General features: G+C 51.7%; 1 protein-coding gene across 1 annotated transcript; it reads left to right on the forward strand.

The window, feature by feature from the left end:
• The first annotated feature begins 3300 nt into the window (after nucleotides 1-3300).
• On the forward strand, nucleotides 3301-7615 carry Krt15 (keratin 15). Its single transcript, XM_028889496.2, has 8 exons — nucleotides 3301-3897; nucleotides 4775-4857; nucleotides 4977-5133; nucleotides 5549-5710; nucleotides 5810-5935; nucleotides 6114-6334; nucleotides 6729-6754; nucleotides 7218-7615. The coding sequence occupies exons 1-8, from the start codon at nucleotides 3409-3411 to the stop codon at nucleotides 7328-7330; spliced, it is 1377 nt and encodes a 458-aa protein (XP_028745329.1). The 5' UTR covers nucleotides 3301-3408; the 3' UTR covers nucleotides 7331-7615.
• Nucleotides 7616-17419: the final 9804 nt, after the last annotated feature.

Raw genomic sequence — 17419 nt, forward strand, 5'->3', positions numbered from 1 at the left:
AACTCTCCCTCTGCCCCAGGGCCCCCTGGAATGTGACTGTGGGGTGGGGTGTGGGCCCACACAGGTGTGGCAGGTGACTGGGTCACCAGCACAGGAGGACACAGGTTGGGGTGTGGGATGAAGCCTTTCTTTGTGTGTGCACAGGGTGGAAAGGCTTTGCTGTTTCAGCCTCGAATCTGTTTATGGGGAGATCCGGAGTTGACCATAGAGCTGGGTCTTTCCATCGTGGCTCTCATCATGGCCACTCCAGTTTATGACACATTTTCCATCAGCCACCTTGCTCTGTCTATACATCGGCTATGTCTATGTAGGAAGTTATTTTCATTTCCCTGACATAGATTAAAGTTCAGAAAGAGACCAAATCATTACCCAGAGCCATATACTTGGGAAAAATGGAAAGGTGGGACCCTGAGGTCAGAGGTTGTGTGCTCTATCCCTGGAACATCGCGATCTCGGGGGCAGGGGAGCTGTGAATGGGAGCTAAGGCTTAGGCAGTTTCCTTCCTCATATGCATCTGAGCACTCACTGTGGTGCGAGGCTGGGTCCCCACAACCCATTCTGAACCATGATCCAGGCTCAGAGAGGCCAAGTCATACCTGAGATAGACCCCGGTGGGCAGCATGGCCTCATCTCAAGGAGAGAAGGCCTGTTCCAGAGACACCTGTGTGGCTACCGTGGGCAAAGGCCAGAAACAGGCACATATCTATCCAGCCTGCTGATGAAGATGTTCCAAACCTCACTCACAGGAGCTGTTTGGACTGAGATCAGGGCCTTCCTTCCTTCCTTCCTTCCTTCCTTCCTTCCTTCCTTCCTTCCTTCCTTCCTTCCTTCCTTCCTCCCTCCCTCCCTCCCTCCCTCCCCCCTCCCTCCCTCCCTCCCTCCCTCTCTCCCTTCCTCCCTCCCTTTCTCTCATGTGTGTAAACATGTGAAGGCCAGCATTCTTCTCCAGTCTCTTTCCATCTTGGTTTCTGAGAGAGGGTTGTTTCTGAGCCAGGAGCTCACCGATTGGGTTAGAATAGCCCGGCTGGCCAGTGAGCCCAGTGATCTGCTTCTCCTTACCCCACCCCCACCCCGTGCTGGGGCTATAAGCCTCTAGCACTGTGCCTGGGGATACTGGGGATGCAGACTCAGGTCCTCATGCTCCTGCAGGGGCTACTCTGTTGACTGAACCATCTCCCCAGCCCCGAGATTCAGATTCGAAACTTTCTTTTGGATTAGGACAGAGAGGAAGGCAGGTGTCACTCCTGGCCTGGATCAGCGAGTGGAAGAGAAGTCTCCCCAAGGGCTGCTGGTGGGGAGTTAGGGTGCAGAGGGGAGCTGGCTGGTGTCCAGTTCTCCCTCACCCTGGGGTGATGGAAGATTAATTGTTCTCTGTGTTAATTGCTGGGGCCGCCATGTCTGCAGAGGTTTTAATGAGCTCCGACTGATCTGGGTTTGATTATTTTTCTTTGGAAGGAAAAGACAATATCCTCCCACCCATAAGACAATACTACACTGTTTGGAGCCAGCCCCAGGATGCCTGGCTTACGGTGAAGCTGGTGAGGAGCCCTCTCCCTGAGGCCTGTCGTTCTCCTTTTAACCCGGTTCAGATAAAAGGAAAGTTCTCTATATCTTGCTTGGGTGGGTGGGTGGGTGGGGGTGGCGGGGTCCAAAGTCTGACATAGTCCTGGTGATCCCCTTTTCAGGTGGCCGTCCTGTGCTCACAGCGGCGTCACCCCTTCGAGTCTGAATCTCGTTCCTTCTGAACCTTGGGCCACAGCTGTGCTCTGTGTCATGGGATTAGAGGGGATTGTGGATACAAAGGTACTTTGTCAATCTTGAAAGTATGGGACATTATCCTGTCACAGCCGAAAGAAGGGTCGGTCATCTGATGGCTAGCTGGAGCTGCCGAGCCTGAGAAAGCTCTCAGTTCAAGGACAGAGTTTTTCCTGGTGGGCTCTCAGGAGGTTCAGATGCAGGACCTGCAGCCATCACTCGCCTCAGATGGATGATGGGGAGTCAGGGGGAGGCAGGATGGAAATCTTAAGTCTCAGCATGTCCTAAAAAGTGAATGTCCTATACCACAAAGAAGCTGAGCCTTAGAAAGTGATATGCGTGGAGTTTCACAGGAGTCGTTGATAGAAATGGGGTTCAAACACAGGTCCAGGCCTCCCTGGGCTCTCTCCAGTGTGGGTGGCACTGCCCAGGTGCCATCAGCGCAGAGAAATCCGACTATTGAGCTGGTGCCAGAGGACCCTCCTGAATGTGGGGCTGTACTTTTTGGCCTCAGTGACTGATCCCTTGAGCCTGAGCTCCGATGCCTTCCACCTGCTTGTCAGCCCCCCCCTTCTTCCTCATAGTACTTAGGCACGCAGAGCCTCTAACTCAGCCCCTCCCCAGCTGGCAGCAGTTGACAAGGCAAATGGGGGTTAATCTGGCCCTGCTAAGCAGGGACATGTCTCTTGCTGGAGAAGGCGGGGGCTTTCTGGAACTTGCCCGAGTCTTATCTGCAGAGGTTTGCCCCAACGCGTCTTAGGAGCAAGCAAAGGTTCAGTGACATGTGCAGTTGGCAGGTGACAGGGCCATCAATCAGACTCCTGTCAGCCTGAGCCTTCTGGGCTTTTGGGACCTAGCCAGGGCCATGAGCTGGGGGGCTGTGGGGGGAGCAGGACTGAAGAGGCAGAAGGACTTCTGGAGTGGTGGAGGGGATGATGAGAGGAGAGAGCATTCCCAGGCATCAGGGATGGGAAAGGCGGACAGGTACTGGCTTTTCTGGTCACCTCAGTTGGAATGTGACTCAAGATCCTATCCTCAGCCTGCCCTGTGGTCACATTCCTAGGGACTTCCATGTCTCGAAGGCTCATGCATGCACAGGGCCTTTGAGTAGGGAGGACAGGGCAGTGATGGGAGACACAGAGCAGGGAAGTAGAGCAGGGAGCTATCTACCTCGGGGTAAGACTCACATGCTAGCAGTGGGGTGGGGTGGGGTGGGCAGAGCTGGCCTGGCTCCTCTAACGGGATGGGGCATGAGAGAACCCTTAGGAGCTGTGCTATGGCCAGGGTTTGCTTCTTCCTGGAGTGAGAAATGAACCTGTAATCCAAGTGTTAAAACTGTGGCCTAGAGCAAAACCCCATTAACTCTGAATCATCTCTTTTGTTGCATTAAGGAAAAAAAAAAAAAAAGAAAGAAAAGAAAAACTCCCCACAAGCGAGCCCCGTGGAGGTGTGCAGGCAGCTGTGTTTGTCTGGAAGGCAGAGGAGTTGGCTCCACTCAGGGGGAGGAGGCGAGGCCCCCACCCCCTCCCAAGGGTATATAAAGAGTCCCAGGCCAGGGTCGACAGCACTGTAGCCTGGTTTCAGCCCAGCTCAGAAGCTCCTGCTGGAGTCTCTCCTGCTTGAAAAGGACAAGAAGGCACAGGCTGCCTGACCATGGCCACCACATTCTTGCAAACTTCCTCCACCTTTGGAGGTGGCTCTACCCGAGGGGGTTCCCTCCGTGCTGGTGGAGGCGGCTTTGGTGGAGGGAGTCTCTACGGGGGAGGCGGGAGCCGAAGCATCTCTGCTTCTTCTGCTAGGTTTGTCTCCTCGGGGGCCGGAGGGGGGTATGGCGGTGGTATGAGTTGTGGTTTTGGTGGTGGTGCTGGTGGTGGTTTTGGTGGAGCCTTCAGTGGGGGTTTTGGCGGTGGCTTTGGTGACTTTGGCGGTGGCGATGGAGGTCTCCTCTCTGGCAATGAGAAGATCACCATGCAGAACCTCAATGACCGCCTGGCCTCCTACCTGGACAAAGTGCGTGCCCTGGAGCAGGCTAACACGGAGCTGGAGGTGAAAATCCGAGACTGGTACCAGAAGCAGAGCCCAGCCAGTCCAGAGCGAGACTATAGCCATTACTTTAAGACCATGGAAGAGATCCGGGACAAAGTAAGTCCTTACATGTCAGACAGAGGGAAACAGGCAGCTGGTGCCCCGTACACATCTGTAACATCAGCATTACTGCTGACTAAGAGACTAAGTCCTTTACTGCTGTGTAACCTCAGCAAGGCTGGGATACACTTGCTTTCCAGGCATAGGTGGGACACCTCTGTTCCACTTGGCAGTGCCGGGGGAGGGAGTGGTCTTGAGAATCTGATTTGGATACATGGGGTTGCAGATGGGGGCAACGAATGAGAGCAACTCCTTTTCCCTGCCCTACCAAACTTGCAGGGATTTTTGTAAATGATTGCTTTAACTTTTTGACCTGCGTGCTGTTCAGGCGCAGCCTCCTGAGTCCTAAATGCCAGGACCATTTGCTTCAGCCCTTAAGGATGTCTTTATTGCCGAAATCGTTGTTGGATCTTAGGAGACCAGGGAACTCAATACAGGCTGGGCCACCCCCTCACTTTCCCTTTTACTGACTAGATCTGTTTTCCTTAGCTGTAAACGCTTTCCTTAGCTGCTGTCCAAGTTCCTAATGGCTGCAATGTTTCGGAGACAAAGGGCCCTGTTAAGGCATGCAGGAGGCTGCCACTGTGAGCTGTGCCCAAGTAGGCTGGTTTAGAGTGTCTCTGGAGAGCCCTTACCTGCCAGAGCCGACTGCATCCATTGCAGCACAGCCTTGGCTAGTCACGTCCCACAGGCAATCCCAGGCAATGCTGCTCCCTTAGTTTTCTATGCCTTGAAGGTGTCACAGGAAGGTAGCGTGGGTTAGCACAATGAAAGCGCACAGGGAGCGGAGATGGGGGAGTGGTTGGCAAAGGGGAACTTGGGCATAGGACCTTAAAAACAGCAGCCCTTAAGTACAGCTCTCTGTCTCCTGCAGATACTGGCTGCCACCATTGACAACTCGCGTGTCATCCTGGAGATTGACAACGCCAGGCTGGCAGCGGATGACTTCAGGCTCAAGTGAGTTCCCATTGCTTCCCCGCTGTCTACAGCACTCCCGCTACCCAGCCTTCCTCCTCTCTGACTCAGAAACCTGGGCCCCTCACCTTCCCTGACTTGGGCTCCTTTCCACTCCTCAGGTATGAGAATGAGCTGGCCCTACGCCAGAGTGTGGAGGCCGACATCAACGGCCTGCGCCGGGTGCTGGATGAGCTGACCCTGGCCAGGACCGACTTGGAGATGCAGATTGAGCACTTGAATGAGGAGCTGGCCTACCTGAAGAAGAATCACGAGGAGGTGACCGCAGGACAGGGTGGGAGGCAGAAGGGCAGGATTGTCTTTCTTTTGTCACAGTCCGCTGAGGGCTTAGTGGTTCAGAAATGCACCCCAGGGGCCCCGTGGATGAGAAGGGACACTGTTATCTGGTAATCTGGACCCAAGGTCAGGTGAGGTGTGAACTACAGGATTGGTTTGCTTTGTGGGCTTATTATCACAAGGTCCTTGTTTCATAGGACCTGGAGCAAGAGAGCTCCTCAGAGCTGAGGGGTCCACGTGATCCAATGGGGACCAGAGATAGGGTGGTGTGATGTGCTAAGGTCACATTGTAAATTAGTGACTGAGTCAGTTGGCCCCAAGACTCCAGATGTCAGATCTGTTTTATAGCCTTGTCTTAAAATGGTGTCCCCCCCCCTCCCCACTCTCCCCTTTGTAGGAGATGAAGGAGTTCAGCAGTCAGCTGGCTGGCCAGGTCAATGTGGAGATGGATGCAGCACCTGGGGTGGACCTGACCCATGTGCTGGCCGAGATGAGGGAACAATACGAGGCCATTGCAGAGAAAAACCGTCGGGATGCAGAGGCTTGGTTCTTCAGTAAGGTGGGTCTGACTCCCTCAGCTCTGCTCTCCCCCGCCTCCCCACTCCACAGGCCTCTGAGGAGGCCTGCGAGGCTCATGTTTCTCATGTGTGACTTGCAGACTGAAGAGCTGAACAAGGAGGTGGCCTCCAACACAGAAATGATCCAGACCAGCAAGACAGAGATCACAGACCTGAGACGCACCATGCAGGGGCTGGAGATCGAGCTGCAGTCCCAGCTCAGCATGGTACGGCCACTCTGGCCCTCCTGGGTGATACATGTACCCATCTCCCATGGCTGGTAAAGCCTCAGCCCCTATCCCACACAGTGGTCATTCCGGGCACTCCATCTCATCCTCCCTAACCCTCTGTCTTCAGCGGGTTGCCTTCTAGCCTGATGGGTTTATGGATCTGTTGCCCTACCAGAAAGCTGGGCTGGAGAACTCTCTGGCAGAGGTGGAGTGCCGCTATGCCACCCAGCTGCAGCAGATCCAGGGGCTCATCAGCAGCCTGGAGACCCAGCTGAGCGAGCTCCGCTGTGAGATGGAGGCTCAGAACCAGGAGTACAACATGCTGCTGGACATAAAGACTCGGCTGGAGCAGGAGATCGCCACTTACCGCAACCTGCTCGAGGGCCAGGATGCTAAGTAGGTGTACAGGTGCAGGGAAAGAAAGGAAGGGGATGGATGGGCTTATCTGGGACCATCAGGGAAACAGGGTATCCTGAGAGCTGCTTTGTTGAGTGGAATGAGACCTAAGGAGTCTGGAGTCTGTTCTGGTGTTTGGTTGTTATTTTGGGTGTATCACGTCTGTTCCCTGGACCTGTGCTTCACCTGTGAATGATGGCTAGGGCACGACTACAGCTCCTGCTCTATTTGGGATGGCAGACCCGAGGGACTGACCACCAGGATGTCCTAGCCCTTAGAAAAGTCATGTGTGGTGTGGGGGCTGGAGAGGACCGATTCAGTGTCCACCAGGGGTTCCCTTCGGGAAACTGGAGCTTTCTTCCTTGGCTAACACCCACTGTCCCGTCTCTTTCAGGATGGCTGGTATTGGTGCCAGGGAAGGTAAGAGAGGGTAAAGCCCTTTGGTGGGGTGGGGAGCAGAGTATTGGAGGCACCATTCTACTTACAGTGGGGAGGAAGGAGGAAGAGACAGATGTCCCAATAAGTCAGGGTATTCCTGCTCCAGAATATACCCTTTTCCCATGGACTCTAGGTGGAATTGAGATTAGAAGTTTCCTGAGAACATTTCAGGCTGAGCAGGCTTTGATCAGGGCTTTCCTTCCTGATCTCACCTTCATGCTGGTGGGATACTCACTGTAACTCCTGTTCACGCACAGCTTGAAATCCCCTGTATCATTCACTGTTGGGTTACCAGCTCTCACCTCTGACTAGTAGTTCATCAGACCTCCTGGCAGCTCCAGAGGGACTGGCCAGTGGCTCTCCACAGGGATGCTGTCCATCTTCCCAGAGCCCAAGCCTGCTTCCGGAAGTCCCCCATGCTGAAGCTTGCTTTTTGTTTCTGCAGCCTCCCTGGGAGGTGGAGGCAGCGGTGGCGGCAGCAGCAGCAGCAACTTCCACATTAGTGTGGAGGAGTCAGTCGATGGAAAGGTGGTTTCTTCCCGTAAGAGAGAAATCTAAGTGTCTGGTGCAGGAGAAAAGACCCTTGCCATGCCCCCCATGCCCCCTGCTCTCCCTGGGCTGAGAGAGGTGCAGGCCAGAGAGGTTGGAAAAGCAGACTCCAATCCATGCTTTCGGAGAGTGACCTGATGAAGAGAGTCTCTCTGCTTTCCAGCTCCGGGCTCTGCATGCTCTTCCTGTTGTACCTTTCCCTGCTTCCTTTTGAGCGGAGAGGTGTGTGAAGCAACTGACCTTTGTATGGTTGTCTGTTCCCTCAATAAAGAATCACTTTTCTTTTCACAAATGCCCCTTGGTCATGTGTTCAGTATTTCTTGGTGGCGTCCAGTTCCGAGGAGGTCACCATTCTGACACGTACCTCTCTCTGTTTTGTTTTTTTCTCCTTGTACAATCATACATAATTCTTTTGTGTGTGTGTGTGTGTGTGTGTGTGTGTGTGTGTGTGTGTGTGTGTGTGTAGCTCTGGCTGTCTTGGAACTTGATCTGTAGACCAGGTTGGCCTTGAACTCACAGAGATCCACCCGCCTCTGCCTCATGAGTGCTGAGATTAAAGGCGTGCGCCACCACTGCCTTGAGTGTGTATTCATTCATTCTTGAGTGTGCAGAGGGTTGTGGCCCCAAAAGGTGGCTCACTTTTCTACATCACATGGGATGGGGGAACAGGGAGGGGTAGAAGTGGGGCTGGGACGGTTCCCTGGGGTACTTTGGGACACCTAGCATAGGACACATGTTTAATAATTATTTTCAAGTGACGCCTGCACACGAGTGTTTGGTTATCACTGTGCTAGGCACACTCATTCCCGTGTTTGATACTCACCATGCTAGGTGGTCAGAGTTTGTCCTTCCCGTCTTAGCAGTGAGGACCCTACTGCTGTAGAGATGAAGGGCTTGCTTGGTAGCCTGGTGGATGCGCGGTAAGCATCAGGGATGGACTGCATCTCATACTTACATGACTCATTAACCAGGTCTTGTTCTGGGATCCTAGGCCATGGTCCTTTGCAGCTTGTTGTGAGACTCCATTCCTGGCTTCTGTCCTTACCTCACACACTGAACATCCCTTTCTGTTTAGTGAGGCACATTTAGCCTTCAGGATGACCAGCCAAGCTCATCTCTGTCCCTCTGAAAAGCTATACTTTGTTCCTTTGAAGCAGACATCTCCTTCCAAAGGTCACATAAGTCACCTAGAGGGGAAGACACTGGCTCCAGGAAGCCCCCTTTGATTTTCCCAAGGTCAAAAGCAACTCTAGCCCTCGCTGCCTTCCTTGATCCAGACCTCTGTGCCTGCTCCCCATTCCCAGCATTTCCCAGAGCCCATTACAGTAGCAGTGTACACACACACACACAGACACACACAGACACACACACAGACACACACAGACACACACAGACACACACACAGACACACACACAGACACACACAGACACACACAGACACACACACACACACACACACACAGACACACACAGACACACACACACAGACACACACACACAGACACACACACAGACACACACAGACACACACACACAGACAAACACAGAACACACACAACACACAACACAACAACACACACAGACACACACACACAGACACACACACAGACACACACACAAACAACACACAACACACAAACACACACAGACACACACACAGACACACACACACACACACACACAGACACACACAGACACACACAGACACACACACAACACACACAGACACACACAGACACACACAGACACACACAGACACACACACACAGACACACACAGACACACACAGACACACACACACACACACACAGACACACACACACACAGACACACACACACACACACACACACAGCACACACAGACACACACAGACACACACACACACAGACACACACACACACACACAACACACACAACAAAAAACACAACACACACAGACACACACACACAGACACACACAGACACACACACACACAGACACACACACACACAACACACACACACACACAACACACACACACACACACACACACCCTGCTGATTGCCTCTGATCTGGGGCTACGTCCTCGGAGCCCAGATCGCATTGCCTTGCACAGAGTGTGGAAAGAGGGAGTGGAGAGAGCCGGGTGGCTCAGTTGGGCTGTGTCAGGTCTGGGTGAGGGCTGGGGATGGGAGGGAGAAGCCTTTAGTCCTGCTGGGAGGAGAAGGCTGGGGGAAGCTCTATCTGGTCTTTAAGGGAAGCACCAAAACCCTGGAGAGGGTTGGCATTGTGTGCATGGGCAAAGCCCCTTCTCCACAGACCCTTGACCGAGATAGTGCTTGCTCTTCTGAGGAGACTGAAGGGACAGTGTGTCTCCAGACAGCACAGGGAGGTCAGACTTCCTTAGGCTGAAGGCAGGAAATGGGATTTAAGGAGTGTCTACACTGTGCTGGCCACGGGCAGGGCTTCCCATGATACAATCTCATTAAGTGTCCCACCAGCACTGTGAAGGGCTGTCAGCCTCCAGGGCCAGTTGCAGAAAAGGAAATGGAGGCCCAGGAATGTGAGGTTAATTTGAATAAGGTCTCAAGCCAGAAATGGGAATACTGGGTCCTGATAAGTCCCTCTGATCCTAGATCCTCACTTTCCCCCGAATGACAGGAGGTAGCAGACACTGAGACACATCCTTTTAAAGACACGTGCTCACTGGGACCTCCAGGCAGCCTGTTCAAATGTCATAAAGAAATACCGTCAGCAAGATTGTCCTGGTGCAGCTGGGTGATGGAGGCACTCAGGAGGCAGAGCCAGGCAGATCTCTGTGAGTTCGAGGCCAGCCTGATCTCCAAAGCGAGTTTCAGGAAAGGCGCAAAGCTACACAGAGAAACCCTGTTTCAAAAAACCAAAAAGATAACAGAACAAAACAAAACAAAACAAAACAAAACAAAACAAAACAAAACAAAACATTGTCCTGGTGTAAGTCCTTTGTCTCTTCTGCCGTGGCTTATGCTCACATGGAAGGACGCTTAATACATTCACTGCAATCTATGCCTTTCCCCATCCTGAGAACAGCCAGGTTCTGTACCAAGCCTCCTTTGGCCCATGTGGCAGAAGCTTGTAGCCCTGTTCCTGCTCTGCTCACAGGCCTTCCGGCCCCCAAGGAGAGGCCTCAGACCTTCTGAACCAAGCCTGTATGTAGCTAGAGTTTTCTATAGAGTCCCGCCTATACTTCCTGCCTCGCCATGGCCAATCAGGTTTTATTTATTGACCAATCAGAGCAACTTGACATACAGACCATCCCCCAGCACAGCCAAGTGCTGACCATCTCAGACACCTGCACTCAGGCCTGTGGTCCTAATCATCCTCTATGCGGACCTGCTGGGTAAAGCCATGAGGAACCCAAGAACAGGCTCCCACAGGACATACAGAACACCCCACAGCACCCGTATCTTTCTGTCTTCAGTTTGCAAAACAAACAAACAAACAAACAAACAAGCAACAACCACCTCTGCAGAAGCTGCAGTATTAAGGCAAGAGAGGGTACAGACTGAGTGTGCCATCTGCTAGCTTTCTCCTGCAGCTGGACCTTGAGTCTAGGGAGGAGGAGAAGCTGCCTCTCCGACAGGTGGTGCGGCTCAGCGAGGAAGAGCGGCTTGTGGCCAAGACCGATGACCTAAGTTTGAGTTTCAGGATCCGCATGGTAGGAGAGAGCCAACCTCCATAGGTTGTCCTCTGAATTCCATTGGTGCACCGAGGACAACCTTGCTCACATAGACACACAAATAAGTAATAAGATAAACGTGAAAATTATCGTGTATGCATGTGTGTGTGTGTGTGGGGGGGAACGGGATGGGAGAAGAGGAGAGAGATGACCTAGAACTCCTGATCTTCTTGACGACTGGATTTATAGGTGTGAGCCACCATGCTGGTTTGGAGTACCTATTCTGCTTTCCTGGATCCCCAGTGGGGCTGTCAAGATGTTCTTGGAACTTGTCTCCTGCCTTGTCCCTGGGGATGCCTATGTCCTATGAGCTCTTAAATAGTTTCTGAGCAGAAGAGGTACACCTTCTGTCTGTCTGGGCTGAGGTCAGGCTTGGGTTGCAGCCAACCCGAGGAAGCAGGTAGCAGATGATCCCATTCCCATCCCTACAGAGAGAGGTTATGGCCTTGGGCATGTCTTCAGCTCAGGTTGGCTTTCCCAGAGCAGGCATGAGATATGTCTGCCAAATCTCCCAGAGGACTGAAGCTGGTCTTTTTCCTTCTCTGGGCCTCAATTTCCCAACCTGTGTAACGAAGAGTATGGCTGGACATGGTGACCTGGAACCTGGGAGAAGAACCAGGCACTGGACCTTCTGCAGAACCCTCTGTGTGGGTCAAACATCAGCATTTGCTGACCTTGTACATGGAGCTGGTTCTCCTTCACTGATCTTGCCTGATACATGGCTCTAGATGGTCTCTGGTCTCTTGGAAGTGTGTCTCTATGGTGGTCACCTGCAAGGGCAATGGGAGGAGAGAGGTCCAACAGGACAGCTTTGCTCCTAAGACTGGGAGCTGGGGTCACTCCTTGAATGCTGCTTCTGTGTGCCTTGTCTTATCACTTGTACCCACAGACAAAGGCTCCCCCAAACTGCTCCTCAGGCTTCTCTGCACCAGGAGCTGTGTTCGGAGAGGTGGCCAAGGATTGTGTCCTCAAATAGGGTAGAGGAAGTGATATAGGAGCCACCTGCCACCTGCTCGGTTGCTATGTGTGCTATGCAGGGGCCAGAGTGGGAGGAAGGCGAAGCTGTGTGTCAGTGCAGGGTGGAGGCCCAGGAGGATTTTCAGACCGGCCATCTAACAATGAGCTTGCATTTCCTCACCGGCAGTTCTCTCCCTGCTCCATGCCCTTTGCATCGCAGGCATTTGATAAGCCGTATGTGCTCACTCATCTAATACCTGCTTTTCAGTTGTGGCCATTCAGGCCTTGGAAGGTTGAGCAACTTTCCTAAGGTCACACACAGCTAGCTGGTGGCCAATGGAGGCTTGAAACTCAGGTTCCTCTCATCCAAAGTCTTTGCTGACCATGCTGAGTCCCTGGGAAGCCTGTGTTGACATAAAGCCTGTGTTAGAATTAGGCACTGTGGACGTGCCAGGGCCCGAGGCACCAAGGCTAGTTTGAAGTGATTTATGAGTAGTTCTGTACGAAGCGGGTGTTTGTGAGGAGGGAGAGCTGCCTTAAGGCCTGGGTTGACTGTCAGGAGGAAGGTCTGCTTCTCAAGAGAGAGAAGACAGACCCTGTCTAAGCAGGACACTGAAGTAGAAGCCAGGGGACTGGGTACAAGCCAGGGAAGGCTCTGCACATTAGCAATTTGGTGAAGACATACACTAGTTGAGGGCCAGAGACTTGGAAAGACGACATGCTGAAACCAACTTAGAGATGGTTTCACTGTGAGGTTCATGAGAAGCTTGCATTTCTTCTTGTTTCTTACTGTCCCAGGCCTCAGTTTTCCTAAATGTGAAAAGAGGTTATTAGGTGGGACAGTTCTTATTGCAGTCCCTCACTGAGTGAGCACTCCCATAAACCCCTGGGCTTAGGAACTCAGATCAGTCAAAGCCATTGGAAAGGCTGATACTGCAAGCTATTAATGTCATAGGCCACCATGGGGAGCAGGACCATCCACTGTCCAGATACTAGTGATGGCTGAGCATGGAAAGGCCAGCAGATGTGCTTGCATGGGGGATAAGAACTGACCACTCAGAAATCTGAGTACCCCACCACTAAGTATGGTAGACAGACCAAGAGCTGAGATTCAAAACTTGAATTCAAGGTGTCCTAGGACAAATGAATTGTTTATTTGAAATTCACCTGCTTCATCTGAAAAAGCAGGTTTAAAAAACACAAAACAAAACAAAAAAACATCCCAGGCTGGACATGTAGCTCAGTGGGTAGTGAGCTTGTTTAGCATGCATGAGGCCCTGGGTTTGAGCCCCAGCACAGAGTAAACTTGGTGTGATTGCACTCACTTGTAATCCTAGCACTCGGGATGTGGAGGTAGGAGGATCAGAAGTTCAAGATCAGCCTTGGCTATGTAATTTATTTGAGGTCATTCAGGACTACATGATGTTTTTGAGAGCAGCCTGAGCTATGAAAACACTCTGTCTCAAAAGTAAAATAATAAAGCAGCGAACAACGATCCTCTCCTCTTTGAGATCACATGACAAGAAATTCTGTGATGTTTACTGGAAATCTGACACAAGCTCAATTCTGACACAACCATAGTTAGAAAAGACCTCACAGCAGGGCGGTGGTGGCGCACGCCTTTAATCCCAGCACTCGGGAGGCAGAGGCAGGTGGATCTCTGTGAGTTTGAGGCCAGTCTGGTCTACAGAGTGAGATCCAGGACAGGCATCAAAACTACACAGAGAAACCTTGTCTCGAAAAACCAAAACCAAACCAAACCAAACCAAACCAAACCAAACCAACCAACCAACCAACCAACCGACCAACCAACCAACCAAACAAACAAAAAAACAAACACCCCCACCCCCCAAAAAAAAAGAAAAAAGAAAGACCTCACAGGTTAGGGTTTAGTCCCACAAGATAGAACCCTAATTCAGATAACAACTGTAAGCAGCATGTCTCCAGGCCTCCCACAACTTCCGCCCCACTTGTAACAAATTGTGGGGTTCTATGACTCCCTCCTTACCAGTCTCACAGAATTCAGGAAAATAATGTGCTTATTATTGCCAATTGATTGTGAATAATACTTTAAAGACTTCAAATGATTTACATGCAGACCCTGGAGAAGATTGTTTGTGTTGAAGTGGGTTCTTACATATCCCAGATTGATATCAAGTATACTGTGGAGCCAAGGATAACCCTGAACTCTGAATTCCTGAGCGGTGAGATTACAGGCATGCACCACCGTGCCTGGTTTATACCTTTAAATCCTGGTCTTCATGCGTGCTAGGCGAGCGTGGTACCAGCAGAGCTACATCCTAACTGACGGCCGAGATTTTGAATTTGGGCAATGCAGTTAACCTCTCTGTACCTCAGTTGCCCCAGCTGAATAAGAGTATGGTATATAGAGCAGAGTTGTTCTGAAATAAGATCATGCAGATAGAATGTTCAACGTAGTATCTATTTTATTGATTGTGTGTAGGTGCGCATGTGTGAATGGAGGTGCTGTGTGGAGGTCAGAGGGCAGTTTTGGGTATTGTCTCCGCTATCTACTTTGTTTAACGCAGGACCTTTTGATTGTGACTGCTGCTGTCAGTCCAGCTGGCCCACACGCTTCCTGGGAGTCTTCTGTCCCCATGTCCCATTTTCCTGTAGGAGGACTGTGGTAATAGAACTTTGTGTGTCTGTCTCGTACATGAGTCCTGATGATCCCAAATCAGGTCCTTAGCCTTGGGCAGCAAGTGCTGCTTTTACCTGCCGAGTCGTCTCCCAAGCCCCTCAACATCTCGTGTGTACTTTGACCTCAGTGAAATCTGAGTGGAGAATGGCTGACCCACCTCCCAAGGGGTCCCAAGGCTCCCACCAGGGAGGGGACTCTACTGAGGAGCAGATTGATTCAAGCCTAGAGGACAGCCCCCTTCCTCAGAGATACGTTTGGCACGCACTATTCCCAAGTCACTTCAGACTAGCTTTAGTGCTTCAGGCCCTGGCATGCCCATGGGGTTCGCTTCCTTCTCCCTGCTAATCTCACCAACTCAGAGCATGCATGTGACCTGCTGTGTGGGGTGTCCCCCCCAACAAGCATTTCTGTGATGCCCTCTGGAAATCACACCAGTCAGTGCAGTTCTGACATCAACTGGAGTTAACACAGACCCCAAAGGCTGTGACCCAGCCTTTAACGGCTGAGCCGTCTCTCCAGCCCTGGAGTTAGTACAGACCCCAAAGGCTCTGGCTCAGGCCCACAAGACTGAAGAAACCCTGTTTCAGATGACAGTTATAGGCAGCACATTCCCCAGGCTAACTGCAACATTTGTCACACCTGGTTGTAAGTCATGGATCCCCAAGACTCCCTTCTTGGGTAGAGGAGCTCACAGAATCCAGGAAAACATTGTCATGGTTGCTAAAGGCCCCCAAATGAGCAGTCGGGGGAAGAAACACATAGATGAGGTTTAGCTGGGCCCCCAGTACAGGAATTATTGTCCTCATCAAGTTGGCGGACATCACCCTTCTGGCACATAGGCATGGTCTCATTCATTGACTGTGACTGTCTGCACTGCATACTTTAGCATTTGAGTGGAGATTTCATCACACAGGCATGATTAATGAACACAGCCTCCAGCTGCATTCCTCTTCCTGGAGGATGGGGGCTGGGCAGGTAAGACTGAAAGTCATTCCTGTGACCAGCCCCCCCCCCATCCATGAGCCCACCCAGCACCATCTACCATGATGCTCCTGTTATCAGAAAAAGCTGAGAGATTGGAGACTGTCTGTGGCTAACACTGGAGACCAGGTATGAGGACAAAAGGTGTCCCCAGTGTCCCCATGGATCAAAAATTAAGGGTTTTAATTCTGTGCCAGGAACCCAAGACAAAACTCCCTAAATGTTCATATTTTTCTATAAATCACACTATCCTGGAATGAACTCCTCAAAGACTTGAGCACCCCACCCCTGGGTATGGATAGACAGAATCAGAAGCCAGATTCAAAATTTGGCTTCAAGGTGTCCTTGGGCAAGTGATTTGCTTTCTTGAACCTCATCTACTTCATCTGAAAAATCCTCTCTTGAGCTGGGGATGTAGCTCAGTAAGTGGTGAGCTTGGTTTGCATGTGTGAACTGCTGGTTTTGATTGCTGGCCTGGAATAATCTGGCATGGTGGGTCATGCCTGTGATCCTAGTACTCAGGAAGTATACACATAGGGTCAGAAGTTCAAGGTCCTTGGCTACAGACATAAGACTCTGTCTCAAAAGTAAAGAAATAAAACAATAAACACCAATCACCCTCTCCTAACATGAGGCTAAATGACAACGTATTAGTGTTAAGCTTGGGGGTGAATGCATGTGGTTTTCTCTCTCCTGCTCTTGAAACAGCTGGAGACCTTAGGATGGAATTTCATGTTGTTTTGTCAAAGAGCCAAGGAGAAAACTGCCAGACAAGCGAGCATGAGTTTTTCTGAGTGTTGAGATGGGGACTGGGAACCCAGATGAGTCTCTGCTCTGCTTCCCTTCGAAGGGCCTGGTTTGTACCCATAGTCTCTGGGGGGGGGGTCACAATGTGTAGGTGGAGGGCATTCTTGTAGCAAGACACCATGAGTCCCTTCTGGGAAGGAGAGGCTGTGCCCTGACCCTGTGAGGGGAGGCATGTCATGGCCATCCATGTTTGCTCTGCCAGGGCTTTGGAGGATCTGTGACATTGTTACCTTTAGAGGCGTTGGCCCCAACCTGCTTGTCAACCCAGGAGGATTGGGGCATCATCACCTCGGGCCAGGCAGGTTTCATTAATCACCTTTTTGTTAGTTTTGATCCTTCACCGAGAGAGCCAGGGCTCTTGCTTTGGGCTGAATCATGCCTTTCCAGTGAGAGAGCTGAGCCATCAGTTTGGGATGGGAGGGCTGGGCAGGGTCAGGGGTCAGCCCAAATCCCGGACTCATCGTGGTGTTTGAACACCCCAGTACACCCTGGGTCTTGCTCTGGCAAGACCACCTGCCTTCTGGGTGAACACGATCCACTTCCTTACCTCTGAACATGAAAGTGACAATGTCCCGACTCAGGGCTTTCTTTTCTAGTCTTGCTGAATCAGCACAGGGAGTTCTGGGATGGTCTCACACCTGTGCCACCTCTCCTCGGCCCCTGCCTGGTATTACCAACGCCCTCATACTCCTGTGGCTCAGAACCCTCTTCCTGAGAGGCCATTCACAGTAGCTGTGGTCCATTGATGTGGGAAGGTTGGGGGCCCAGGCTGGGCTCCTTCCTTTTCAGCCCTGGGAACTTCTTTCCTATCCCAGGTTCTGAGAGGGGCCCTTCAAGACCTTTTCTTCCAGTGGGACCAGCAAGGCCTTCTCTACCAGTGTCTCTGTGTAGTCCCTGAGCTTCTTAGCCACACTCTGGGGTCTTCAGAAGAGAACCCAACCCTAGCCCCCAAGACACAACCTTCTATGCGTCTCTCAGTCAAATGCTTACAA

This window comes from Peromyscus leucopus, chromosome 8b (genome assembly GCF_004664715.2).
Source record: "Peromyscus leucopus breed LL Stock chromosome 8b, UCI_PerLeu_2.1, whole genome shotgun sequence".
NCBI lineage: Eukaryota > Metazoa > Chordata > Mammalia > Rodentia > Cricetidae > Peromyscus > Peromyscus leucopus.

Coding starts and splice junctions, on each gene's coding strand:
- Krt15 (XM_028889496.2), top strand. CDS start 3,409: ATGGCCACCACATTCTTGCAAACTTCCTCCACCTTTGGAGGTGGCTCT. Junction 5,134..5,548: donor TGAAGAAGAATCACGAGGAG/GTGACCGCAGGA, acceptor TCCCCTTTGTAG/GAGATGAAGGAGTTCAGCAG. Junction 6,335..6,728: donor CTCGAGGGCCAGGATGCTAA/GTAGGTGTACAG, acceptor CGTCTCTTTCAG/GATGGCTGGTATTGGTGCCA.